At 39.5% G+C, this 26,847-nt stretch overlaps 3 protein-coding genes across 4 annotated transcripts in view; 1 reads left to right on the top strand and 2 right to left on the bottom strand.

Moving 5' to 3' along the window:
* LOC113046077 (coiled-coil domain-containing protein 47-like) lies at window positions 1-9,353 on the bottom strand. Its single transcript, XM_026206929.1, has 13 exons — window positions 9,249-9,353; window positions 3,397-3,689; window positions 3,230-3,322; window positions 2,979-3,153; window positions 2,784-2,905; window positions 2,629-2,694; window positions 2,433-2,534; window positions 2,041-2,151; window positions 1,649-1,734; window positions 1,481-1,539; window positions 1,272-1,381; window positions 1,025-1,192; window positions 1-929 (listed from the first exon to the last, which is right to left on the bottom strand). The coding sequence occupies exons 2-13, from the start codon at window positions 3,679-3,681 to the stop codon at window positions 849-851; spliced, it is 1,458 nt and encodes a 485-aa protein (XP_026062714.1). The 5' UTR covers window positions 3,682-3,689; window positions 9,249-9,353; the 3' UTR covers window positions 1-848.
* A 795-nt stretch (window positions 9,354-10,148) lies between these two features.
* Window positions 10,149-14,198, top strand: LOC113046065 (DDB1- and CUL4-associated factor 7-like). 2 transcript variants are annotated; one of them, XM_026206916.1, is made up of 7 exons: window positions 10,149-10,661; window positions 10,932-11,090; window positions 11,522-11,633; window positions 11,898-12,016; window positions 12,105-12,314; window positions 12,418-12,535; window positions 13,155-14,198. In XM_026206916.1, the coding sequence occupies exons 1-7, from the start codon at window positions 10,524-10,526 to the stop codon at window positions 13,325-13,327; spliced, it is 1,029 nt and encodes a 342-aa protein (XP_026062701.1). In that variant the 5' UTR covers window positions 10,149-10,523; the 3' UTR covers window positions 13,328-14,198. The 2 variants fall into 2 exon arrangements, with proteins under 2 accessions (XP_026062701.1, XP_026062693.1); XM_026206908.1 differs by having other exon boundaries at window positions 13,152-14,198.
* Window positions 14,199-14,753: 555 nt separating this feature from the next.
* kcnh6a (potassium voltage-gated channel, subfamily H (eag-related), member 6a) overlaps window positions 14,754-26,847 on the bottom strand; it is a 40,042-nt gene continuing 27,948 nt past the window's right edge. Inside the window, exons 7-16 of the mRNA XM_026206896.1 lie at window positions 25,920-26,345; window positions 24,674-25,091; window positions 23,818-24,017; window positions 23,281-23,533; window positions 21,666-21,859; window positions 21,444-21,540; window positions 21,067-21,360; window positions 18,508-18,691; window positions 18,221-18,419; window positions 14,754-15,961 (exon numbers count right to left, since the gene is read on the bottom strand). Of these exons, the coding sequence (XP_026062681.1) occupies window positions 15,677-15,961; window positions 18,221-18,419; window positions 18,508-18,691; window positions 21,067-21,360; window positions 21,444-21,540; window positions 21,666-21,859; window positions 23,281-23,533; window positions 23,818-24,017; window positions 24,674-25,091; window positions 25,920-26,345 (2,550 nt within the window). The 3' untranslated portion in view covers window positions 14,754-15,676. The remainder of the gene's footprint in view (window positions 15,962-18,220; window positions 18,420-18,507; window positions 18,692-21,066; window positions 21,361-21,443; window positions 21,541-21,665; window positions 21,860-23,280; window positions 23,534-23,817; window positions 24,018-24,673; window positions 25,092-25,919; window positions 26,346-26,847) is intronic.

The following is a 26,847-nucleotide window of genomic DNA, read 5'->3' as shown; positions in this document are numbered from 1 at the left end:
GATATTTTCAGTGAATGTTTTATTTAGTTAAGTGTCTCATTAACAAATGTTACAGAAAAAAGGGTTACAGTCAAGGTTTACTCATGGATGCTCAGATCGACTATTAACTTAATGCTAAATAAAAATTTCACCTCTGTTAAATACATATAAAAGGAGTTTGTGCTGCCTTGACAGTGACAATTCACAGTGGGCCTTTGCTCATAAAAAACAAAAGAAAGATTAAGAAAACAATGATGATGTGCCTATTACTCATCTATAAAACGCTTGCAATCATGAACTTTTAGAAACAGGGTTAAGGAAGCACTGTAGTACAAAAAAGGAAGCTTTCTTACCCACCCAGTTCCTTTTAAAAACACTCCCGCATTTCACCTTTAAAAGAAGCATAGCTGAAACTTAAATCTCTGGGAATAGAAATAAAACCATAGGTCCTCTTGACAAAGTTTTGGAGGGCCCATACTGAACTCCAGGAGACAACTGAACTGGAAAAGGTTGGCTAAAGTGGCAAGTTGGTTTGAAGAGAGCCAAAAAGGTCAAGTTTATTATGGCAAAGTTCACAAAAAGCAATATTCTTGCAAGTAAAAACTGCCATGCAATTAGGCAGACAACTCATGCTTTAAACGACTGCTACAGTAAAACACGTTCAAATAGTTCAAACAGACCATCTCCATTCCAGTTGTCTTTTAAAGATCAGATTTACTCCTTGACCAGCTGCTTTCTCCTGATTGGACTGAGCGTTTCGATGGGTGCAATAGCAGCCAATCAAATGGCATGCACATTCATGTAGAAGAGTTTACATTAGCAGGTGTAGAAGTGTTCGATTCTTTCTCTAATGTCTACGAGCGTGTGTCTCACATGGCTTTCACTTTGATCTGCTTCATTTTCATCTGCTTCTTCTCCAGCTTCTTCTGCTCCCGACGCTGGGCGGCTTCCTGAATGAAAAAGGAGCAAGGAGAAAACTCTGTATAGATGCAGACAATGGCACAATAAGAGAGAAGATGTGGTTTTTAGTTGTACAAACACACACCTCTAGGCGGCGCTGTCTATCAGGATCCTCCTCGCTCATGATCTTCTCCTTCTCCGCTCTCTTCTTCTCTTCGCGGCGTGTCTGAGCGGCCTCCTGCCGTTGAGCGTGAGTCTGCTTCAGGAAGTTCTCCTCCACGCGAGCACGGTTTCGATCAGCTTTCTGCTTCCCCTAAACAGCCATATAAAGCTATGCATTAATCTTCTGTTACTGATTTAACATGTGATGCACGTTGTGCTTGTGCACTCACCTCTCTGTTGAGGCGAAGCTTCTTGAGCTTGTCGATGCTGTAGATCACCATGTTCATCAGAGGCAGCAGACCGTCCATATCTTTGGGAGATGTGTTCCCCATCCCAGGCACTGGAAAATACAGCACATTAATACACTGATGAACGAGGAATGTTTCAGTGTCATGCAAGTACAGAGAATCGTCATTTGTGGATTATGAATTTCTCTCACCGTTAAATGTAAACAGAAGGGTTTTCTTAGTCTCGGGCAGCTTTAAGGGCTGACCCTCCCTAAAAATAGTTTAGAAACCATTAACATTTATTAACCAGTACAAGCTCCTCCAACACAGTGGAAGAATAAGAACTACTACGAGTACAAGGAGAGAAAAACAAAACGTACTCTTGCATAACTTTTGGACCAGAGAATTGGTCCGAAAAATGGATGGACTCAATCTTGTCGGCATGAGAGGTGAGGTAATGCACCATCTGAAAACAGAAAAATAAAAACAAGGACCCATGACATTGGGAAGAAGGATAAATATACATTTACAACACCAATTATATATACATTTCAATTATTTTATATTTTCTTTTAGATTTTAGTACTTCAGTGTAAACTATTTCAGGTAGTTGGCAAGTCAACATTTTACATTTTTAAGGTTTTAGATTTACTTCAAATAACGAAAATCTTTTTTAATAGTTTTAGTTTCATAAGGGAGTCCATTTTCTCTCCACAGTATTATGACAATAATCTCAATAATTATCTGGGAGACAGGGATGTTCCGCTCTTACCTTGTTGTCCATCACTCCATCCGTGACCTCTCCCATTTCTGATAAAATGGACAGAGATTCAGGGATGCCATATTTTGCCCCTGATTTGGGCTTATCACCACAGAACTCACTCTATAAAGAGACCAAGAAAAAAAATAAGTTAGCACAGAGCAGTTCCTGATCACATTAAAACTACCAGAACAAATAATTAGAGATCACATCTTTCTATTGCCTCTCAGACTGCACTTAAACACAAACATACAGTGAGACTAGCACAGTTCAGTTTGCTAACAAACAAACTGTGTGCGTAATGAATTGCACAAAAAAAAATCTAAGAGATGTTGGTTTCCATCAGTATGACTAAATCAAACCCTTCACTAAAATATTCTCTTTTATGTAAAATGTTAACTAACCAGGTCCTGCATCTCTTTCTGCAGCCGTGCTATGGTCTTCCGACTCCCCACGGCAAACACAAACGTGTCCATGTCCTCATCATTCAAAGTCACTTTGACTTGCTTTGGAAAAGGAAGAGTGAGATTTCTGAGAACAAACTTCTGAGATATTATTTGTAATCAGTCTACGTTAATACATCAGTTTGTGTGTGCCCACCACTTGATCACAGACTGGTCTCATCATCCTGGCCAACACATTCAGCAGGTCCTGTCTCTTCAAAAACTGTAATTGACAAAAGAAAACGACACCATGGTGAATACACGGATATCGATCAAATATCTTTCCTTCTCTGATTGACATAAACACGCTACCTTAAGCTGAATCAACATCCCCTCACAGCAGACACGTCCTGAGCACCACAGGTTGTAGATGTGCTCATTCTCCTGGTTCAGTTGCCCCGTACTGGTGGCCTCCTTACTGGTGCCATCATCCCCTAAAAACAAACACACATTTGAGAGTCAGACAAAAACCGGGTCCGAGGAAAGTGAAGAGAGAGGAACACTTACCCACGAGGGCAAAGTTGCTCTCGAGAAGTTCTCTATGGGAATTAAACCAAGCCTGGGCAAGTCTGCTGTTCTTGTTTTTGCCAATTAAGTAGTTCATAATATAGGCAAGCAGACCCGTGACCATCAGGATCTCCATGTAGTAACTCTCCCAGCTGTTCTGAAGGTGTGCTGGGACCTGTTACACACATACAAACAGTCATCTAAGCAGGCCAATGAAGTGCCTGTAAAAGCCTTTTGTAATTAATTTCTACCTCGCTGTATTTAAGAGTGTCTTTGAATGAAGGGTTGGTCTTCTTATAGCCCTCAAACTCCTCGTTGTCATACTTGCTGTACATGTCTTGATCCTGTAACATCGATCAGATTGAATTCAGATTAACTTTGACTTGCAGAGAAACAGAACATTTTCACGGGTCTTTACCTGGGCATCAGCATCTTCAAACTCATCCTGAGCGTCTTCGTCCTCCACCATGGCCTCGTCTTCGTCGTCCACTATGGGTGGAGATGAGGGGGCTGCTCGGGGGGGCGGCTCTTTCTCCACATCGACTGCTGGGTCCTCGCTGACATCTTCAAACTCAGCGAAGTCATTGTCATCAAACTCAGCGATGTCCTCACCGTCATCGAAGTCATCGTTGTAGCGCCCCCTGGTGTCCGGGAGAGCCAGCAGCAGCAGCAGGGCTGGGAGGAGGAAGACCAGGTGCCTCATGACTCCACCTGCACAAACAGACAATGACAAATGAACTTAACTCAAAAGTCTCATTCTCTCCAAAATGACATAGATTTGCTTTCAAAATACAGGGAAAACTGTAATACCATGAAATATTATTAGAATTTTGAAAACACTTTGAACAGCATTTATTTGAAATTAAAATGATTTGTAACAATACAGGTCTCTGATGTAACTTTTGATAAATTGTATGTGTTCTAGCTGAATTTTTTTTTCCTTGTACTGATCTCAAACATTTGAACCGGAGTGCATACTCTAAAGTCACTTTCACATCTGATTGGTCCAGCTTCAGTTTGAGATCTCTAACCCAGAACATAACCTGCCCCGGAGCAGGTTAGCCGTGGAGTGTAAGTTACTATGGCAATGAATGCCACTAAAAGCCAAGCCATTTACATGGTACCAGAGCCCGTCTACGGAGAGCCTTCCCATTCCCTATTAAGTCCTATTGTACCGAATTTTGGTTGCAGTACCACCAGAGTTCCACTGGAGGCGATGGCCATGAGTTCAAAATGAATGGGAGTCTATGGGGCTAGACGGCTAAATTTGTCCCTTTCACCCGATTGCCGTTGAGAAATCTCAGATCTGATTGTAGGTTTTGCAAGTTCAACATGGGTTATAGGTCGAAAGTTGAATGAACGAGTACTTATGTGCTTTCGATTTCTTACAGGTTGAGTTGTTGTTGCCCATAACACGTTAGCATTCTGCTAATGAATGTGAATCTTTATGACGTCATTGACATTTTTAAAGACTTTTTAAAGCAAATAAGTGACTCTAAAAAATCTAACACCCAGCAATGTGTAATTTCTTTGCATCTCCTTTCGGATACAACATTCAAAATACTAGACAAAAAAATTATATCATCAGAAAAGAGGATTTTGGGGGGTATACCGCCATTGACCTCCATTCATTTTGCACTCGTCCTGTGAGTGCCCTCATATGGAATCAGAGTGGAACTGCAACCAGTTCAGAAGCCGGAAGTGTAGAGAGAATGAAACTTCTCGCCAGATTAGACATCTTCTGGTGGTACCTAAAACCCAGGATTGGTGCAAACTAACCTGAAATTTACCTGGCTAGCCAGCTAATCTAGCTTCATGGTACAGGCCCCAGTGGTGTTAAACTCAATTCCTGGAAGAGGGTTTAGTTCCAACCTAGGGGTGTGCCGGTTTCAGAATTGGTGATGACGGTTATGACGTGAGTCAAATGTGACGGTTTATAACATAACCGTCGGGGGGTGGATGGGGGTTGTTCTTGGAGATAGCGGGTTAACTCCGTGTCAGCGTGCGCTCTGATCGGTAAAGAGGCAGAGATTTCAGACCTCCGTTTATTAAGGAGATCTGTCACAAAACTTCACAAAACACAAATCATCCGCGCCAACGTTTTTTGAGCAAATTTCAAAGCTGCACCCGCCCGCCATCCGATGCAATGCTTTGCTGATGCGAGCTGCAAAAAAATCCATTGCCATTTGAGCATTAGCTCCGCCCACTACCGGAGAAACTGGTATGTCTTCTGCTTCTTCGAAAATGAATATGAATAATTCTAAATGAACTCTATTTTGACAGTAGAAGACAACAAAGAATAGTTTACATATAGCGTGTTGTTTAAGCGTGGTAAGACTCTCGCTCTCTCTCTCTCTTTGCATGTGTGAGAAACAGCGCTATTAGTAAAGCGACGGTGAGTCGTGCGCCTTCACACAGAGTTTACAGAGCATCAAATACAGGTGCGCTGTGCGTCCATTGAGATGAACTGAAAAGTTCAGATCGCTTGATGGAGAGAGAACTCTGAAGCTCAGATGCTGAAATTAATGCAAGCGTCATGCGCTTCAGTCTATGTAGTAAACAAACCTGCACGTCTCTGCCATTCATTAATTCACACAGAGACGCGCAGAACACGGATTTATAGTTTAAACAACTTTTGCGGCTTAACATTTACAAATACTGGTCCATATGGAGATTTGATTTGATTATTTTATGCTAACTTTGGCAAATTCCATGACTGTCCAGATTAAAATGCAACTTTCATTTTCATGACTGGATTTCGAGATTCCGTCCTCGTTTTCTGCTTCGCGGAAATCATAGAGCAAATTTCAAAGCCGCACCCGCCCGCCATCCGCTGATTATTTTGCGGTCTATGGCGATGCAATGCTTTGCTGATGCGAGCCGCAAAAAAAAGCCATTGTCTGTTCTAGAAAGGATGCAGCAAAGATATTTAATGCTAATGTATGAGGCATAGGCCTACGCTGAGTTTCATTACGATGAGATGCGCTCTAGTTCACAGTGCAGTGCAAGTGAACGCCGGTGGTGCTTCCATGTCACGGTTATCATTGTCTGCTATATTAGCTTTTTATTTATTAAAATACATGCAATTGGTTGATGAAACATTTATTAAAATTAAGATAAGATTTTTCCAAACGAAATTCGTTTTTAAGAAAAGTTTTCTACAAAGCAAAATTTTATGAAGTGGTAAATATCATGTCTGACGATTTACAAAACTTCATTAAGTGGAAAAAACCATGTCTCCCAATATATTGCGCATCTTATGATCCTATCTAAAAAATGAAAATAATTTTTGCTAAAAAATGTTTGTACAAAAATATTTTAATGACACGGTTTTGGCGGTTATAGAGTTCTAATGACGGTGTTCAACTATAACCGCCGGTCTCACGGTTATATACTAACAGTCACACCCCTATTCCAACCCTGCTCCAGCATACATACTATTTAGATTTCAAATATGCCTGAAACACTTGATTAACTGGATCGGATGCGTTTAATTAGGGTTAACTCTAAAGGGAACGTCCCTCCAGGAATTGACTTTGACACCCCTGGTGTAAACAAACAACACAGAGTAAATGTTTGACAATAGCATGACTAATGACTAAATACGTAGGTGATAAGCAGCCCTATGCATGATTTGGTGTATAAATCAAAAACATTCACTATAGTACATGCCTATTGTACTTTATACTCCACTCAGCTGTAGTACAGACACACAACTTAACTGTCGGGTATTCTCATTTAAAACCAAGAACTAATGTTTACTATGCAAACCAGTAAAGCCTAAAACACTCTTTCCTGTAATTTCTATTTAGGTTCACTCTTTTCAATAGTGGAATAGCAACAAATGAAAGAGAAAAGGAGGAGGAGGTCATGAAGTGTTTTCAGAGTCTGATCACGAGAGCCTAAGCCCTTTAAATGTTCACTGAAAGGACTGCCTTCTAATTAGCTGAATGTCTTTATTAATCACATGGCAATACACTAAGCTGATTTGCTCTTATCCTGTGGACAAAGCAAGTATGCGACAGGCTAATTCACTTAATACAGACACACATTAAGTAAAATACTTCATTTTATTACACATAATACATTCAGTTCCACTTTTCATGTGCATCAGTTGAAAAAAAAAATGAAAGAAATTTACACTTGAAATCAGTGCTAATTAAAGCTGCGGTAGGGAACTTTTGACGCTCTAGCGGTTAATAAACAGAACTGCTTGCGTCTTGCGGAAGAACATTGTAGCTGGAACTACTTCTCTCTGTTTATGTCTATGAAGAATCACAAAGGTACTGGGTTACTCCGCCGCGGTACCCCCGAAGCAATCTAAAATAGTCTGAATATAAACACTTACTATAGGTGCACCGTAGTGATTCAGGACAAGCTAAAAACACAGTTTGGAAAATGGATTCATGGTGTACTCGCTTATTATATACATTTTTCTACATTTTGAACACAAACAAAGTAACGGACCGCAGCTCTGATTGGTTGATTTCTTACCGAGAGCAGTCGGTAACTGCAAATGGCAATAGGACCATAGACAGTAAAAGAAAGGGACACAGCGACCCCATTGGAACTCAATTGAGACAAGTGAAGCCCATTTTTAGCGTTTTTTAGCACTTCCGTTTCTGACGCGCAGACTCAAACGAAGCTTGACGACATCAGCAACCTGTCTGCCAGATGTAAATCTTCTAAGTGGCTGTGCGTGCAAACTGTCATCGTTAATCTTGCAGAGACGGCGAGCTTGAGCGGGGAGTTCTTTGTCGTGAGTGAGCAGGAGTAAGTATTCTGATTAATTATTTTGTATAGTATTTTAAAATGTAACGCCAGTACGCCATATTAAGTTAATTGCCTGCGAGCTTCTCCTCCTGTCTGTACGGTAATGCGACAGAGAGCCGAGTGGTTATGACACAATCGTTAGCCTATTTTTTACAAAAACGGTTTATACGGGGCCATAATGTAACAAAGAAGGTAAAGGAGCCCTTTATACATTGTCGTGTATCTTTAGAAATAAATAATGGACAAACAGAGTCTTTAAACACCTCAGATGTAAAGTTATTCGCTGTCAAAGTGACGCCAAAATGAATGGGAGTCAATGGGAATGCTAACGCAAGTGAAGTTCTGCTAAAAGATGGCAGCCCCCGCCCGACTTCAACTTCCGGTAGAGTTCCTTGCCCCCTGAATAGGACCACTGGGAGAAGTCAGAGGAGCTTGATTTTTTTCACAGATTATCTGTCTCATATTCTACTGTCAGGACATAATGACAGGTTTAACAAATATGTAAAAAGTATATATTTACAAAAGTTACCTACTGCATCTTTAATGGGTTAAATCAGAATCAGCCATTTAGAAATATTTTTCATAAATGGGTATTTGCCATCTGAAGCCAAATATTTTGGAACATAATACATCTGAGGGCACATATCTTACATTTTTATAGTGATCCATACATGCTAAATATTTCAACTTTACTACTAGTTAGTCATTTACAGCCATATAAATAAAATCAAGTCATATCTGACTCATATCTGATGGAACATTCCTGTATTTAGGCCCAAAATACTAATTAAAAGATTCAAGATGCAAACGAAAATTATCAGATGTTACAAATAAAAAACACTGAGGAATTTATTATAATTATTTTTTTTGGGCAGCACATCTTTTGAATTACAGGGCTCTTCCCCCTGTTAATTTCTGTCCCTTATTCTTATACAATATAATATAGAATAATAACAGTAGATTAAGCATCTAATCCAGAGAGTGAAGCAGATGGCTCATACTTTAACACTCATTACATGCAGCTCGTAATGTCACACAGCCGGGTGTCAGTTTATACTCCACGTTACGAGGCTGTTAACTGAATTACTACTCGAAACAGCTAACCGTAAAGTCAGAGAGACGTGATTGTTGTTAGACTATAACCCGGTTTATCCTGTAATCTCGGAAAGACTCGTCGTGCAAGCGACAGTGCCTCGCTAAAGTAAAACTTTATTGTTACACTACTATGAAACAAAGCACACAGATGTTTCGTGCGAGTCGTGTCAGGCAAATCAAACAAATCGCCAATTTGACGTAAAGAGCTACCGTCCTGTCCACCCCAACCCCCCATGAGTCCTGTTCCCGTACAGACAGTCACATTGATGATAGCTAGTTAACTTAGCTCGCTAACTGCGGCCACTAAACCATCAACCCTAGAAACCCCATTTCTGCGTCGATCATTTTACCTCACTGCTTTAATACAGGTCAACGATAACGTCAAGAAACACGTAGACGTACCTGTAAATATCGGTGGCTAACAGTGTGTGAAAGCAGCTGTACCCCTCACAGGATGGTCATCTGACCTGTTCTACCCACAATGCTGTGCGAACCCTGATAAGGATAAAAAAAAGATCTGGGCGTTTAAAAGCGCTCTGATAAATGATTAACCCTTTATTATAATTAACCGCGGTTGCAGTAACTAGGCGTGATAGCCATATTTAGATATCGCAGTTACCTAATTGATTAAATAATAGAATAAATGTAAATGTTATGTTTAAATAAAATAATTTAAATTAAATATACATATTATACATACCGGTATATGCAATACAAATGTTTATACAATTTATTATATTTAAATTAAAACATAATTTAAATATACAGTTTTTAATATATTTTAAACATTGGATATTTTTACGTTGTTTTGTGAAAAAGCATGGTTAATTAATGTCATATAGAGTAATTACAAGAAACAATATTTATTAATACTGAAAACTGTATAAACGCTGATACTCCCTGATGCCAATATAAACAAATACTACATTTCTAACGACTCGGCACAAGCGTTTGAACTTTTTTTTTCTAGGTTGTTGTTGTTTTGTTTTTTATTAAACAATATTTATTAATGACCCTTGTTTTAAATTTTTTCTTACAATGAATTCTGAAATCTGTTCTTTATCTTACGTTTTCAGGACTGATGTGGCTGATTATTATTATTATTATTTTTTACTACTATTATTTATTTACATATTGAGCCACATTTGATATTTATTGGGTCAAGTGATGATAAAGTAAACTAACGTTAATCAAGTAACGTTAGCAACCTTTTTTTATAACCTGTTTATAACCAGTCTATGGTAGCAACAGAGATCTATAAATAACCTCAGCGCTCAGCACCCATCTCCAATCAAGGACTTTTATTATGAAGCACACGCACATCCTCAGACTAAATGCGCCGTTGAGCGGTCGGGCCTGTTTAGGGCTTCTAAAGTTAGAATTAAAACCGTTGGGACTGACCAAAACATGGGCGTTTAGCGACAGACAGTCTTAATTATTGGATGGTTGTCTGTGAGCTTCACTGAGTAGGTTTTTTGTCGTCGCAGAGCGCCCTCTTCGTTTTCGCGGCCGTTGCGGAGGGGATTGTTATGACATTATTCTCTTTGTCTCGCGCTGCACGAACTCGAGACCGTCTTTCCTGCTGAAAAAGCCCTTTTTGGCGATTGGTACATTTATAGGTATTCTTAACGACCCAATTCTATCTAGTTCTCATCGATCCGCTCGAGGGATTTAAACATGTCGTTGCACGGTAAACGAAAAGAGATCTACAAATACGAGGCGCCATGGACGGTCTATGCCATGAACTGGAGCGTCAGACCAGACAAGCGCTTTCGGCTGGCGCTCGGCAGCTTCGTCGAGGAATACAACAACAAGGTAAACAGCTGTGCGACTTTGTTTCTTGTTCCTCTGCCTGCTGTCAACCTACCATATAAAGAAGTAGGCTTAAAAATGTAAAGTAACATGTTAGATGCAAATGAAAAGAGTAATAAGAGTGTTGGTAAAAACACAAATGTGGAACTCTGTAGTGTGGTTCTGAATTATTTGTTATTTGTGGATTATAGTTTGACAGCTGTCAGAAAGTCATCATCTTTATGGATCCAGTAGATGGACATTGTCACATCAGCTGTTTGTTTGTGATGTTAGGTCCAGCTGGTGGGTCTTGAGGAGGAGAGCTCAGAGTTTGTGTGCAGGAACACCTTCGATCATCCGTACCCCACCACCAAGATCATGTGGATCCCTGACACCAAGGGCGTCTATCCGGACCTTCTGGCCACCAGTGGAGACTACCTGCGCATTTGGAGGGTACGTACACTTTCTGTTGCGCATCAGACTGTATTCAACACGAGTTCTTGGTCTCACTATAAAGATTTGTTGGTGCATTCCCCAAAAAATCTAAATGAATCAGTTTTATTAAAACCTAATACCTTAATAAAATGCTTATTAATATGCTGTTCCTCTGATGCGGTTTTCCTTTTACACTCATGTCACTTGTTAAACAATGGCCAAATAGGACTTGATTGAATCCATCTGTATCTGATTCCTGATGAAATGTCTCTTAACAATGGTTCAAAAGAAGACCAGAAATATGTGTTTTTAAGAAAGTTAATGGGGTAAATTTTGATGTAACTTTAAATGATAGGGACTCTCTAGCTTAAATACTGTGAGAGAACTGTAAACCTGCATATTCAGTAAATATAAATGGAGTAATTGAACTGGATGTATCTTGTTTTCAGGTGAATGACACAGAGACGCGTCTGGAGTGTCTCCTGAATAATAACAAGAACTCTGATTTCTGTGCACCTCTGACCTCTTTTGACTGGAATGAAGTGGACCCCAATCTTCTGGGTGAGAGCCCATGTAGTCAGCCTGTTTGTGTGGCAGTGTTGGGATTTGTTAACTAAAGCTATTTAAAGCTATTTTGTTAATTGAAATAAAGCTAAAATAAATAAACTAATTTGTTTTAAATGTTGAATAAATAACTGATAATACAAAAAAAATGCTAAAATAACACCTGTTTGGAAGGAAAATTAATGTTTTATTCATTTGAATGTTTGGCTCTCAAAAGATCATCAGGGTTTCATTCATGTATGTGTATTTTCTGTTTTTCAGGCACTTCTAGCATTGATACCACTTGCACGATCTGGGGTTTAGAGACCGGACAGGTCCTGGGAAGGATCAACCTGGTGTCAGGCCATGTCAAAACACAGCTAATTGCTCATGACAAGGAGGTAGAGAAAAACTCACCATAGTACTTCAGATTTGTGTAGCTTGTAAAGTTCTCTGTAAAAATGTTTTTTTTTTTAAATTGTCTTTCAGGTGTATGACATCGCATTCAGCCGTGCGGGTGGTGGTCGGGATATGTTTGCGTCTGTGGGAGCAGACGGATCCGTGCGCATGTTTGATCTGCGGCACCTGGAGCACAGCACCATCATCTACGAGGACCCTCAACATCACCCGCTGCTGCGCCTGTGCTGGAACAAACAGGACCCCAACTACCTGGCCACTATGGCCATGGATGGCATGGAGGTCTCTCTTTTAGTTCCTTTTACTGTTTTAGCATATCGGTCCTCATCCTTCTTCATGTCCCTCACTTTTGGCTGATATTCTGATATTGTTTTATTTTTGTCAGGTGGTGATTCTGGATGTGCGTGTGCCGTGCACACCAGTGGCTCGTCTTAATAATCATCGTGCCTGTGTGAACGGCATTGCATGGGCGCCCCACTCCTCTTGTCACATATGTACAGCAGGTTAGAAACCAGCCCGGTTAAATACACACACAACAAAAAATGTTTATTTGTGTGTGTGTATGTGTATGTGTGTGTGTGTGTGTGTATATATATATATATACACACACACACACACACACACACATACATGCATACATATATGTGTATATATAATGTGTATATGTGGGGTCAAAATTGTTTTTTTTGGTGGGGGTGGGGTATAGCTATTAATGCTTTTATGTAGCCAAAATGCATTAAATTGATCAAATTAACTTTGTTCATCAAAGAATCATAAAAAAAATTGTCATATAAATGTTAAGCAGAACTGCTTTCATCAGTAATAGTAATAATAATAAACGATTCTTGAGCAACAAATCAGGATATTAGAATAATTTCTAAAGGATCATGTGACACTTTTCCATTTGTTAAGTTACAACATTAAGTAACATGAGCTAACTAAAAAATACTTCCAAAACATTTGTTAATCTTAGTTCATTAGATCTTAACTTAATGATATTTTTTGGATTCTTGAACGGTCTGATTGTTTGAGTTCTGTTATTAGACTATAACAGCAGTGACAGTGGCGTTTCATACAAGTCTTCTTTACCTGGCCCCCTTTTTCTTTTAAACCCCACTGTAGCGGACGATCACCAGGCTCTGATCTGGGACATCCAGCAGATGCCACGGGCCATCGAGGACCCCATCCTGGCTTACACGGCCGAGGGAGAGATCAATAACGTGCAGTGGGCCTCCACTCAGCCCGACTGGATTGCCATTTGTTACAACAACTGTCTGGAGATCCTGCGGGTGTAGAGCCGAGGCAGAATCACTGGAAGAGAGGCTTTCATGGAGCAGAGACTAGTTTTCTAAAGTTCCCGAGGTCTGGGGGTTTCAAGTGGGAAACGATATTGAACAGGCCTTTGGGAACAGCAGTCTGAACAATGTGTTTGCAACGTTTGTCTGGGAGAATGAAGCCGTATGTAAGGGTACCTGTGTTTCTGCACAATATATTCTATTTGTCTGTTTTCCTACTTGCTGGTGTCCCAGAGTCCTCATAAAGGGATCTTAAACACAACTGTAATTTGTGTAGGGAGAGGTGTGCGGTTATTCTGTTTGACCGGTAAAAAACATTTTTGAAAACTAGGATCATAAAGATGCAAATCTGCCAACATGGACAATGCAAAACTACCATTTTATGAAGATTTAATTGCTAACTTCAAAGATGAATAGTTTTAATGGTTCTGAACTTTAGATCCTGTTTTTTTTTCTTTTCAGGAAGGTGCCATTTTTTTTGTATCCTTGGAAATGGTTAAATACTTGATAATGTGGAGATAAAAAAAAATTCTCCATGTTGTTTTTCATTTAAAAAAAAGTTAGTCCCCTTTCAGCATGCTTGTGCTCAGAGTGAAATGTGTACTGTATACAGATATAAATATTATGTACAAGGTAGGAAAAAAGCATCACTTTTCCAGAATAACTTCGCATTGCGAGTCATTTGGTTGGTCCATGAAATTCTGTTACGCTAATTTGATGTAGTAGTAACGCCACACTTTACGGTCAAATCAAAAGTGCATTTGCAAGGCTGTGTGGGATCCTGATCCTCACCTCACACTCTTAGATGTAAGTAGTTCTGTGTGTCCAGCCACGATGCTTTTCTATTAATAAACTCTTGTTCTTTCAGAAAGCTTTCTGTGTTCATTAATCATGGAAAGGCCAGTCCACTAATATTTAGGGATGTGCAATTTATCAGTACAGATATTTTAATCATTTGATTGGTAAGATGTTAAATATTCAACTCTGCATGCTCATTTTCTTTATTTTTGTGTTCCAATGAAATTTGCCATCTAATGCTCCACACTAAGTTTATATATATATATATATATGTATATATATATATATTGTCTATGTATGTGTGTGTGTGTGTGTGTATATGTATATAACTGTTTAATAACACTTTTAAATGTAAACTTTTGCAAACATATAAATGCATGAAAGTTTTTAAATGTTAGCATCACTCTATGAATGACAACTATCTGTATTGTATGAAAAACTTTTTTTATATTAGCTAGTTTTCATTAAGGAGTGATGCTATAAATTAACATTACATTAACATATAAAAATACTTAAATAACAGTGTATAACATAATAATTGTAAGCTTTTTTTATTATTAAAACCATTTTAATATTAGTGCATCCATAGTAAGACAAAAAAATGAAGAAAAAGAGACCACAAATATTGGAATCTTAAAGCCAGTGCAGCATTAGCAGACCTTTATAAATAACATTTCATCTAAAAAAGAATAATATAATTGTGTGCTTTTGGAAACCTTCACAGTCCAATGAAGGATTCCGATCATTTTACATACATTCATCTGCTTACATTGCAGAGGTAAAACAAACTTTACACTGATTTCATCTCAAAAAGTGATTTACAAAAAAACAAACAAAAAAAAACAGTCCTTCAACTTTCTCCTATCAGAATGTCGAGACTGAATAGTTTCCTCTTTCAAATTCAGTGATTATATTTCCAAAAGACCACACATACGTCTTAACACACAGACACACCACCCATCAGCAGTTAAAATAACCGCTTCAGTGAGAAATATCATTTCATAACCCTGAATTGATGCTTATTTGGTTACTAATGAATACAAATATACAAAGCTTAATTTTTGTGCCAGTCATAACATCATTTGATGTAGTAATACAATAAATTTGGGTCAAACACCTAACCTGACACACATAATATATATATATATGATGACGTAAGAAGACAAGATGAGGTTTAGTATGTAATGACAAATCTCAGACACACAAAAGTGTATAATGTACATGATGGTGGCAGATGATCATAATCTCTGACTCTTTGACCTTGTCTTTATTGCTCACTGAGCTTCTCTTCATATTCAATAACACAAAAGCTGAGAGGTGTTACCAAATACTCTCGCATCAGAGGAAAAATTCCTGCTCTGAATGAGAAGGGATATGAGACAAAACACCTCCGAGATTCAAAGAAATCTGCAGACACCGCTTTCTCTACTGGACGCACTTTTAACTAATGAGTAACATAAAGACATTTTATTGCAGAAGAGCAGTATTGAGCTGTTGGAAAAGAGAAACCATATTTGGGTCTCAGAACGGACAGTAGTCTGTTTTTGGCCTCTAGCTTCCAGGTAAGACTGGATTAGACACGTGCCTCTGGATTTCTGTTGAACCATGCAACGTGCTGGGACTCTCCAGACTGTCCGGGAGCGACGGGAAGCGCAGGCTTCTACACAGCAGTCCCGGGGTCTGTGGATGAGGCTCTCTGGGGGGATTCAGTCCTGTGGGCACAGCCAGCTCTGTCTCTGGGGACATGGACATGGTGTCATTGGAGGCAACTGTTAGATGGATCCCACTGGACAAAGAGTCTGGAGACTTCTCTTTGAAGCTGTCCAAGTCAGGGATCTGTGGATAAAACAGGTCCAGTTCAGTAAAGACATGATCACTACAAAGATTTGTCTAGCCAGCTGATCATGTAAGAACACAGAGATCAGTCTAACTGGCGAGAATCTTACTCGGTGACAATCACTATGTTACCTATGTCAGTAACATTAGTCATGCAATTATAGCTCTTATATACTTCAGCATGGAAATCTAAAACATCCCCAAAAAATAAAATTATTCTCTACAAGACTGAGGTTGTTCAGCAGGGGGGGGGGGGTAATGAAATTAATATAATATTGTGACGAGTGGGGCGGGGCCGAGAGACGTGGGCACAAGGAGTGAGGCCAGGTGTAGTGATTGGAGATGCGCTGCACCTGCGCCCCACCGCTGGTCTCGAGTCCCACGCAGGAGATGGAAGGATAAAAAACTGGAGCGACGACTGTGAAGGACGAGAGAGGACCAGGCCTGGGCCATATTTTATGTTTTGGTTTTTATTTAGGCGGTTCCCGCCTCCTTCTCCCGGGTTTCGGCACCACTGTAATAATAAAATCTCCATACTCATCGGGAAGAAGGAGGCGGGAACTGGCGCACAATCAAAACGAAACTTTAATAATCACAAAATAAACACAAAACAGCGCACCAGCCCCTCACGGACGACTGGTGCGCATAAATAAAAACCAAAACATAAAATATGGCCCAGGCCTGGTCCTCTCTCGTCCTTCACTATAGTCGCTCCAGTTTTATATCCTTCCATCTCCTATGTGGGACTCGAGACCAGCGGTGGGGCGCAGGTGCAGCTCATCTCCAATCACTACACCTGGCCTCACTCCTCGTGCCCACGTCTCTCGACCCCGCCTCACTCGTCACAAATATAATATAATATAATATAAGTTATTCATTTTAACCTTTTGGGCGTATAACAGAAAGTTTCTTATCTTAGGTCTTAACTTAAGATGTGATATGTTAAATTAAGATTTTTCAGAAACTCGTATTACACAAGCAAATCTTAACTAGATTTGGGATTCTTATCATATCTTGTAAAATCGTATTTTAACTCTAGTTAGGAAATGTTATAGGGGTCATTGGATGCTAAATTCACTTTTACAAGCATTTTACACTTACAGCAGAAGTGAGTATAAGGTTTTTTTTATGAATCTTTGCTGCCATCAAGTTAGCAAGTTACACGGCTATTTATCATACATACTGGTTGTGATTCAGTGGAGCAGTTGATTCAAGCAAACAGGATACTGATCCATCTTTCAACAGCAAGCATTTTGTGAATCCTGCATCGAACTTGACTTGTTTGTGGGTGGGGTTCATTTTCAAATAATAATAAATGTAATTCCATTGTTGGACAGTGCAGTTGTAAGCGTTTTTTCCATTAGCTTTCAAATACTTTTGAAGTTAGGACAGCTCTGGGGTTGTCTTAAGGACAGTTTTTTTGGATTTTTCAAGTTAGGAGGTTAAGATAACGCCCTCCGGAGTGCTGTTCTGTAATAGCTTTTGTCCTAAATGTGGTTCTAACTAAAATGACCATGGCTACCAAACAGACAAGATAAGATTTTAAATTTAGGATCTTTCTGTAATACACCCCCAGAGGTTTATAAATCTAACATATCTCTAATAGTGTATTCATAATCACTGTATTCTAGGGGTGCTCCGATCACGATTGGCCGATCGTTAATGCGCATCTCATCAGTAAAGCCGGTTTTCTAATCAGCGGTTAATTCCATCAGGTGCGTGATTTCACATAGAGCAGCTGTTACTACACAGAGCCGTTGTTAACTGAGAAGATGGGCCAATAAACGCTGAAAATTAACGTGATTTGCGCATCTTCTCTATTAACAATGGCTCTGTGTAGTAACAGCTGCTCTATGTGAAATCACGCACCTGATGGAATTAACCGCTGATTAGAAAACCGGCTTTACTGATGAGATGCGCATTAACGATCGGCCAATCGTGATCGGAGCACCCCTACTGTATTCATAATAATTTATTTCAGCTTTAGAAGGATTTAAATGCTTTTTTACATTTGGAAAAACATTGTGTTTATAGTAACAACTGTCTTAGCCTGCTTAGTTCCCTTTGAAAAAGTACTGTCATATATTTGTACATGAATAAGTCAGTATTCATCTTAATTTTTACATAAGTGGTCTGTTTTCGACTCCTCATATTTCTTCTGGTATTACACATCTACTGTTCATCTGTGTAATGTGTGGTTTACAAACCCACGTGGAATTATCACACCCTTCTTCTTTAATTGCAAACATGACGACCTACCATACCAGGTGATGAACTGCCATTGATCTGTAAAGATGGCACAGTGCTGTGCGTTGGTGTGGTGTACAGGCTTGTAGGATGAGTGTGGTGGGCCAGTGTTTCAGGGGAAACAGCGCTGTAGGCAGGGGGCACAGGTACCACCTGCCTCTGCAGCAACTGCAGGATCACATTTATATCAGATGTTATCCTGGTCTCCAGTCTTTAAAGAGAGAAAGAGAGTAGAGTTATAAAGCAAATGCAGACTTTGCACTATTAAAAGCTTGCTTTTTTCCCTCTGGATATCAGACCTGTTGAGTTGCGACTGCAGCAGCTCCAGACGTGCTTGCAGTTGAGTCGCTCTGTCCTCAACACAGGGGCTGTGATGGTGGTAGCAGGCCTGCACTGCAGAGGAACGTCTCTGACCCTCTGAGTACTCACTGGCCCTGTGGTCAGGCAAATAGCTGTACAACCCCGAAACGTTCAGAGGAGTCGCTGTATGGATGGAGAAGGAGTGGAAAGATCCAGAGGAACAGAAAGATACAGAATAATCGACAGGTTAAAGATGGAGGAGACTAAATGATTCTAAAATATCACAAACATGCAGATAAAACATAAATAGTAGCTGACACCAATATGCATACTTCCCCCGATTACAAATGTACATACCAGTACTGGCTGGCTATACTTTTAAAGGAACACTCCACCGTTTTTTGAAATAGGGCTTATTCACATTATTTCCTACATCTAGATAGGTGGGCAAATGCATTTTTGTGTCAGTGCATGCATTGTTTCAGTTTGACTGGGTCGGCGTTAGCTTAGCTTAGCACAATGAATGGAATCCTTTGTTGCCAGCTAGCATGGCCTGAGTAAAAGTGATCAAAAAAATAAAAAAAACCCACCTAATTACTTCTTGTGGCCTGCGTATTCACAGCGAGTACAAATAGCGATCCAGATTAACACTAGGCGATTTCCTTGGCAGATATTGACTTGGGACTATATTATGGGGAAGCACAGGCGAAGCACTGCTGCTTAGGCGAAGCACTGCTACTTCGGCGCAGAGATATCACGCAACACATGAAATCCCACGACTTCCGTCAACATACCGGCGTGAATAGTAGCAGCCTGGCTATTTTCCTTACAGTACACGAATGGCGATGAACATGGCTGATTTTGAGAGAGACGAAGAGGGTGACTTCTCAGACAGTCAAGAACCAGAACCATACCTATTTGAACCAGAGTTTACAGAAGACGACCTGCGTGCTTTGAAAATAGAACGACAGGAGGAGGAGGTTGAGATCGCTCAACAGCCTGAGGACGTGAGGATGAGAGCCAACATGAACTGGTGGTGTGAATGTGGGGGAATATGCCAATCTATGCCGACGGAAATAGAGTGTCTGTGCTGTAGAGAGTGGGACATGTTTTTGCCATTGATGACCAGGCTCAACACGTCAGATCAAGATGAGCTTGCCCGAAGTCGTGTCACATCTACAGAGGATTTCACGGCGCTGATCCATTCTGCAGTACCCGATTTTTTTTTCCGGTGTGACAAAGTGAACTGGAAAAAACGCCCCACGCCGAATGGACCAAATGGACAGCTGTCCACAGAGTAAGTGATTATTTTAATCATGACGCATGTATAGATCGACCCATATTATACCTGTATTCACATAGAGTTGATGTTTTCATGTGTTGCGTGATATCTCTGCGCCGAAGTAGCAGTGCTTCGCCTAAGCAGCAGTGCTTCGCCTGTGCTTCCCCATAATATAGTCCCAAGTCAATATCTGCCTAAGAAATTGCCTAGTGTTAATCTGGATCGCTATTTGTACTCGTTGTGAATACGCAGGCCACAAGAAGTAATTAGGTGGGTTTTTTTTTATTTTTTGATCACTTTTACTCAGGCCATGCTAGCTGGCAACAAAGGATTCCATTCATTGTGCTAAGCTAAGCTAACGCCGACCCGGTCAAACTAAAACAATGCATGCACTGACACAAAAATGCATTTGCCCACCTATCTAGATGTAGGAAATAATGTGAATAAGCCCTATTTCAAAAAACGGTGGAGTTTTCCTTTAAGTTGGCATGAAGTTCAAATTCATCCTGTCGATGTTCTAAATGCATGTCACATCTTTATTTTTATATGTTTATAAGAATAAACGTTTTTAACATTGCAATTTTTTATAAAAAATGTTATGACTGTATCTTTCTGGTGAAATTAGAGGCTCTTCTTTGGTGATGTATATGCCAGACTTTTCCAGTCATTTCTGCAAAACTCCAAAAACGTACCTATACTATACATACAGTTTGCTGCAGTTGCACTTGAAATGAACTCTTGTGGCAGTAAAGCACCAATAATCTGTATATGTTATGCTTAAGGGGCAAATTGTCAATTAATGAAGGTCAAATGTTCATTTTCGCATGGCTCCTTGCACAGTACTGTGATATCAGCTACAAAAAACTTGATTTGTAATACATGATTTGTGATACATTGTAACATTTGCACTGCTTACCTAGCTCAATATACTGTATATGGCTTTTCTGACTTGCTCAGTAGCACACCTGGCACAATGCTGAAATTGTGATGCAGAGCGTTTGCGTACATATCCCATAAAAAACAGTTTAACAAAGATCAAAGGTTCAGTAAGTGCATGAACCAACGTAAAAAAAAAAAAAAAGTACATTTATGTTACAAAACTAAATACTTTTTTTAGCAGCACTCACTGGACAATTCACTTTTAGTCTGCTGCAAACCACACACAAAAAATTTTTTTTGCAAAAAGGTCCCCACAAGCACATATTTTTCAGGAATTTGCGCTGATATAATGTTCAGAGGACTATGATTCAGGAAGCACCAAACCTAATCCCGCTACCTGTGTATGGCTGTGTCCCTCCCAGTGGTCCTCCAGTGGCAGAAGCTGTGCTGTTGCTGGGTGGCATGAGGCTGACTACAGAAGGGGAGTATTCTTGCATCTCTGTCCCTGGTGAGTACATATCCCCTCGGCCAGAAACCAGGGGCTTCATGTCCTCCTCACTGGACAAGGAATCAGCACTGGCATTGCTACATAACTCATCCCAGTGTGAGAGCGGTATTGCTCCCCGGTGGTTCCCCACAGGCGAACAGGACTGGACTGGGTATGTGTCTATCCCATCTCGGTCCATCCCATCTGAGTGATGCAAGAGAGAAGAGAGAGATTGCTGCAGCGAAATCATTTTTTGTGGTTCTCCTGGACTAGATGGGCACTCTTACCAGGTCGATTCCGCTGTAAGGGTTTCCTTCGATGTCTGGGTCGACGGTACCCACAGTCTGAGTCCTCGCTTGGGGTTGGATGCATGTTTCTGTCTGCCTGATACACATTCAAGCTTCAGTAACTCACATAATTACACATGCTGAAACGCATTTAATAACTTGTTATTGTCCAAAACACACAATGATTTCCTTCCGTATTGTGTGAGAGTTTGAGGGGCTTACATCTCGAAGGTTGAATGTGATCTCCAGGTTACTCCAGAAGCAGTCGGTGAAATCGGGGTACATGTCCAACACTTCCAGCAGGTCGTCTCTGATGATCTTGTGCAGGTCACAGTATGTCAGAGCCCTCACGTCTGCGCTTGATTTCCCCGGCCTGGCATATAGACTGATGGGCTCCCCAAAAATATCATTTTTACCTGGAAAGAGAGGCAGGAGTTATAAGAGAAATATAGAGATACAGAAAGAATAGCATTACGTTTGGGTGCCAAATGGGCTTCATATAAAAAGAGTTCAGCCACTAAGAGGCACTATAAAGCTGCACTTTAGTCTGGCTACTGTATGTTGGGACCATACACTGCTGACATGATGGACCACCCTAGAAAACAATCATGAGCAGCGGCATGAACTTCAGAAATAATCCTCTATGATATGAAGTGGGCGGGGCTTTACACAGGAAGTTCTTTCAATTACTTGAGAAAACCGTAAACCACTATGTCTATGATTTTACAGACTATCATTTTTCTTCATAGTTATTCATAGTATTAACTGATACATTTTTTTTATTATGATTATAACATCCTTCCTTCATTCATTCATCATATCATACAAGATTAAGTATCAAATTGTAGGAAATTTTGATTTACTCTTGCCAAGCTCTGATTTCTGAGAGATGCACAGAGAGGCAACAGCAACATGGCTATTTAGTTTTTGCTCATTTCATTCAAGTCAAGTCTGCTTTATTCATGTTTACACTCATTATTGCGTAGTGATTTTACAGCTTATGTATAATATCATGCTTTCCCCTGGATCATGTGTTATCCAGCAAACACTAGAAGTGTCTGTGTTAGCTGAATATTATTCAGCATAATTAATTGTTATTCATTTTGAAGCCATTATTCAAATAAGGTATTCTGCTTCAGGCACACCCCTAATATGTACACTACAATTCCAGATTAGAGTCAGTAAATTTTTGAAAAAAATGATTAATACTTTTACTCAGTAAGGATGCATTAATTGAACAAAAGTGACAGTGAAGACCTTTAAAATGACAATTCTGTATTTTCTAAATGCCGTTCTTTTGAAATTGAAATTTCTATTCTTCAGTGAATCCTGTATATATGTATATATTAGGCAGCACAACATTGATAACAATAAGAAATATGTTGTGAACAGAGAATCTGTATATTAAAACAATTTCTGAATAATCATGTGATACAAATAATTTACATTTCATAAACTACATTTTAAAAGTAATTTTCAATTACAACAATGTGTAACCCTATTACTGATTTTACTATATATTTTGTCAAATAAATTCAGCCTTGTTGAGCATAAGAAACTTCTTTCATATATATATATATATATATATATATATATATATATATATATATATATATATATATATATATATATAACAGAGAGTAAAACAACTCAACAAGATGCAGTTTTCTGAGCAAAACAATAATTGTATCAAGCTCAAACCACAAATAAAATCTCTTTGTATTTGCTTAAGTTAGGGCAGCAAGTTTTAATTTTCAAGCTGAAGTGGGTTGAAATAAATGAAAGGTGGGAAAAAAAAAAATAAAAAAAATAAAACAGAACTAAAAAGTATTCAAACCTAAAATGGCCACGACCACATCCTCTCTGACGATCTCTATGGAGCCGCGGGAGATGAAATACAATGCGGTCAACACATCTCCACTGTGCACCAGAGTGTCTCCGGGTGGGGCATGGGTGGTCTTAAAACGCATGGCCAGAGCCCGCAGACAGCCCTTGCTCGCCCCCCGGAATGCTTTACAGTTCTGCAGCAGACTGCGGTTCAAATGCAGACAGATGTCAGCCTGCAGACACTCCGGAAAACCCTTCAAAACCTGGAGCACGACATTATGCAACATTAAAAGCGTATAATATTTTTCACACTTGAATTAAACCCCAGAAATTGACCAGGGGTTAAAAAAAGTCGCATATCAAAAATAAATCAAAACATTAAAAAATATATTTTTTAATTATTAATTTTTTTTGGTATCTTTATAACACATATGGAGGTCCAGAAGCCCTCTCACTTTACTTGAACATTATACAGGGCACTATAAAAATCTAGTATATTCGTGTAATACTGCAGGTATTGAATTTTGTGTGTGTGTTTGTAACTCACAGCGTTCATGTCAATGCCGTTAGTGTAGGACCAGGCGTGCTGGAAGTACTCTTCTAGTCGTTGCCGAAGGCCTCCTGGGATCTGATGGAACCTGATGAACTCTTTCACACGCAGCATCTGAGTGTGATAGCGAGCTGTGCCTGAATACAACCTCTGAATTATAGCTGACACATTGCCAAAGATACTGGCATACATCAGGGCTGGAAAGAAAGAAGAGCAAAGATTATCATCAGCCAAAGGCATGGTGCAAACAAAAGATTTCTGTTCAAATTAAATTGATTTAAAATGTATACTCTCATTTAAAAGATTGGGGTCTGAAGGATTTTTTTATGTTTTTGAAAGAAGTCGCTTATGCTTACCAAGGCTGCATTTATTTGATCAAAATAAAGTAAAAACAGTAATACTGAGATATATTATTACAACATAAAATAACTATTTTAATATCTCTGTTTTAAAATGTAATTTAATCTTGTGTTGCCAAAGCTTATTTTTCACTCCAGACTTCACGATCACATAATACTTCAGAAATTAATCCAATATGCTCAGGAAACATTTCTTATCAATGTCGAAATAAAAGTTGCTTGATATTTTGCAGAAACAGTGATACATTTTTCATTGTTTGTCAATATCAGCGGAGAAAACTAAATAAATTTTAATTTAATTAAAATGAAATTAATAATGATTTTTCACTGAAATAAGCCAATCTTTCAATCCAATTTGCAATCAAAACAATCTTACTGACCCCAAACCTTTGTATGGTTATGTATATTAATGTTTAAGTCGTTGAAGTCGTTGAAGTTCCTAATGAAGCCTTAGTTGTCATGCCTAAGATAGATAATGAATGTAGTGCACTTACAGCCAATGAGCATGACACAAATGGAAAAAATCTTCTCAGGGTTGGTGTTAGGAGAGACGTTTCCAAATCCCACACTGGTCAAACTACTGAAGGTGAAGTACAGTGCAGTAACATATTTATCCTTAATGGAGGGGCCGGAGAAGGAATCACTGTCATTGTACTGTTTGCCGATCTGGTCAGCCAGGTTGTCCAGCCAGCCGATCTTCATGCCTCCAATACGGGCAGAGCTGGTGCGCTCCACATTGCCAATGGCGTACCAGATGCATGCCAGCCAGTGAGCGATGAGGGCAAAGGTGCACATGAGGAGGAAGAGCACTGCCGCGCCGTACTCAGAGTAACGGTCCAGTTTCCTCGCTACTCGCACCAATCTCAGCAGCCGCGCAGTCTTCAGAAGACCAATCAGAGTCGTGGTTTGAGGCTGGAAGGACGGGTTTAAAAGGATCAATTAGTTTGCAGAATCACTCTTATTTTTATTTAGTCTGCATGATTGCGACAGAATGATATTTATGATCTCTTTTCTTCCATAACACACAAAAGGGAACCATTGAGCACCATTAAGACTATTAAAAAAGTCAAGCTGAATAAATCATGACAGAATTTTCATTAATGGGTGAGCTATCCCTTTAAGAAGATTAAAATCATAAAGGTCACAAATCAGATGGACCACTTTAAAGACACTTTCATAGTGCTTTTTTGTCATTTTTCTTAACTTTCTTTCAAAAAATAGTGATTAGCATTTAGTTATTTACAATTTCTCCTTGTGTTTCACCGAAAAAAGAAAGTCATACAGGTTTGAAACTAAACAAGGCTCACTAAATAACAAGTCCTGGTTAGTCCTTAAAACACCCTTGCCATATATTAAGAGTTATGTACTATATAAAAGAAAAATAAATGACTATAATCAGATTCTGGTTTTCATGTGCTAAAATGGCAGATTTCAAATCACATACTGTACTTCTGGGGGTCGTTACTGTAATCGTTAAGCAGTAAGAACCGTTATAAGATAATATGTTCCAAACAGACCAACCCGATTTTGACCTTCACCTTTACTGTACACATCATCAGTATAGCAGTATCTACAGGTCAATAGCACATTCAGAATAACAATCAACATGATCACACTGCGATCGATATTCTAGATCATTCACTGATTACTCAGAGTTGTTCTTCTAAAACGCTCTGTTCTAGCTGTGCATTTAAAATATAGGATTGATTACTATAGCACCTAGCATGTCACAGCCCTCACCTCATCTGAACCTGATCTGAAAATGAGCAGGTCGAAGGGAACAGCAGCCACAATGTCTATGAGGAACCAGCCCTTGAAGTAGTGCTGAGCGATGCGAGTGGGATTGCTGACCACCTCGTCGTTGTGGTTGACATAAGTAGTCCTGAAATTGATGAGGATGTCGATTATGAACATGACATCCACCACCAGGTCCACCACGTTGAGGGGGTTGCAGGTGTAGCCGCAGGTGCGCCTCCTCTCGTCCTCCTGCTCGTTGAGGAGGAACGCCGCAGAGTAGGGCGTGAAGACGGCCGTGTAGAGCACCAGGAGCAGGATGATCCAGTCCCATACTGCCTTGAACGGGCTGTAGTGGAGGATGGTCCACTTGTGGACGCGTGGAGCTTGAAGCTTGTACTCAGGAAGCACATCTGCCCCAAGTGACAGTACCTGGGGAGAGAATGAAAGAGAGAGGTTAACAAACAACATTATCAGAAGATGTCAATGTGTGTGTTTTTATTACATTTCACTGGATGCAAACGGTCAAGGTTAGCATGGACAGTTCGCTGGCAGATATTATAACTGCACCATCTGATTGTTACAACATTAACAAGATTGTTACTATTGTTCACAAGAACTAAATGAAAAACTAAAAAAAAAAAGTTTTGAAATAAAGCTGAAATAATATGTTACAATAATAGATTAAAAAAAAAATCTGCTGAAGTTTAAGAACTGAAATTGAATAAAAGTTTAATAGTAGTCAGCGATATTTATACTATGAGATTGATTACTTGATTATGTTCCACCTGTGATGATTAGGCTAAGTATCTGACGCGCTCCTCCCGAATCTTATTAATAAATCACATTTAGTGACAATAGCTACATTCCAATTCACCAGTTGTTATTTACATTTTGGGATATTGCCCTAAAAAAAACAATGGACTGAAGTGCC

Source organism: Carassius auratus, chromosome 3, assembly GCF_003368295.1.
Source record: "Carassius auratus strain Wakin chromosome 3, ASM336829v1, whole genome shotgun sequence".
NCBI classification, from domain to species: Eukaryota; Metazoa; Chordata; class Actinopteri; order Cypriniformes; family Cyprinidae; genus Carassius; species Carassius auratus.
Note: the sequence above shows the minus strand (reverse complement) of the source record. Positions and strands in the feature narration are given on the sequence as shown.

Coding starts and splice junctions, on each gene's coding strand:
- LOC113046077 (XM_026206929.1), bottom strand. CDS start 3,681: ATGAGGCACCTGGTCTTCCTCCTCCCAGCCCTGCTGCTGCTGCTGGCT. Junction 2,695..2,783: donor GGATGTTGATTCAGCTTAAG/GTAGCGTGTTTA, acceptor TGTCAATTACAG/TTTTTGAAGAGACAGGACCT. Junction 1,193..1,271: donor AGCTTCGCCTCAACAGAGAG/GTGAGTGCACAA, acceptor ATGGCTGTTTAG/GGGAAGCAGAAAGCTGATCG.
- LOC113046065 (XM_026206908.1), top strand. CDS start 10,524: ATGTCGTTGCACGGTAAACGAAAAGAGATCTACAAATACGAGGCGCCA. Junction 12,017..12,104: donor TAATTGCTCATGACAAGGAG/GTAGAGAAAAAC, acceptor ATTGTCTTTCAG/GTGTATGACATCGCATTCAG. Junction 12,536..13,151: donor TTGTCACATATGTACAGCAG/GTTAGAAACCAG, acceptor TAAACCCCACTG/TAGCGGACGATCACCAGGCT.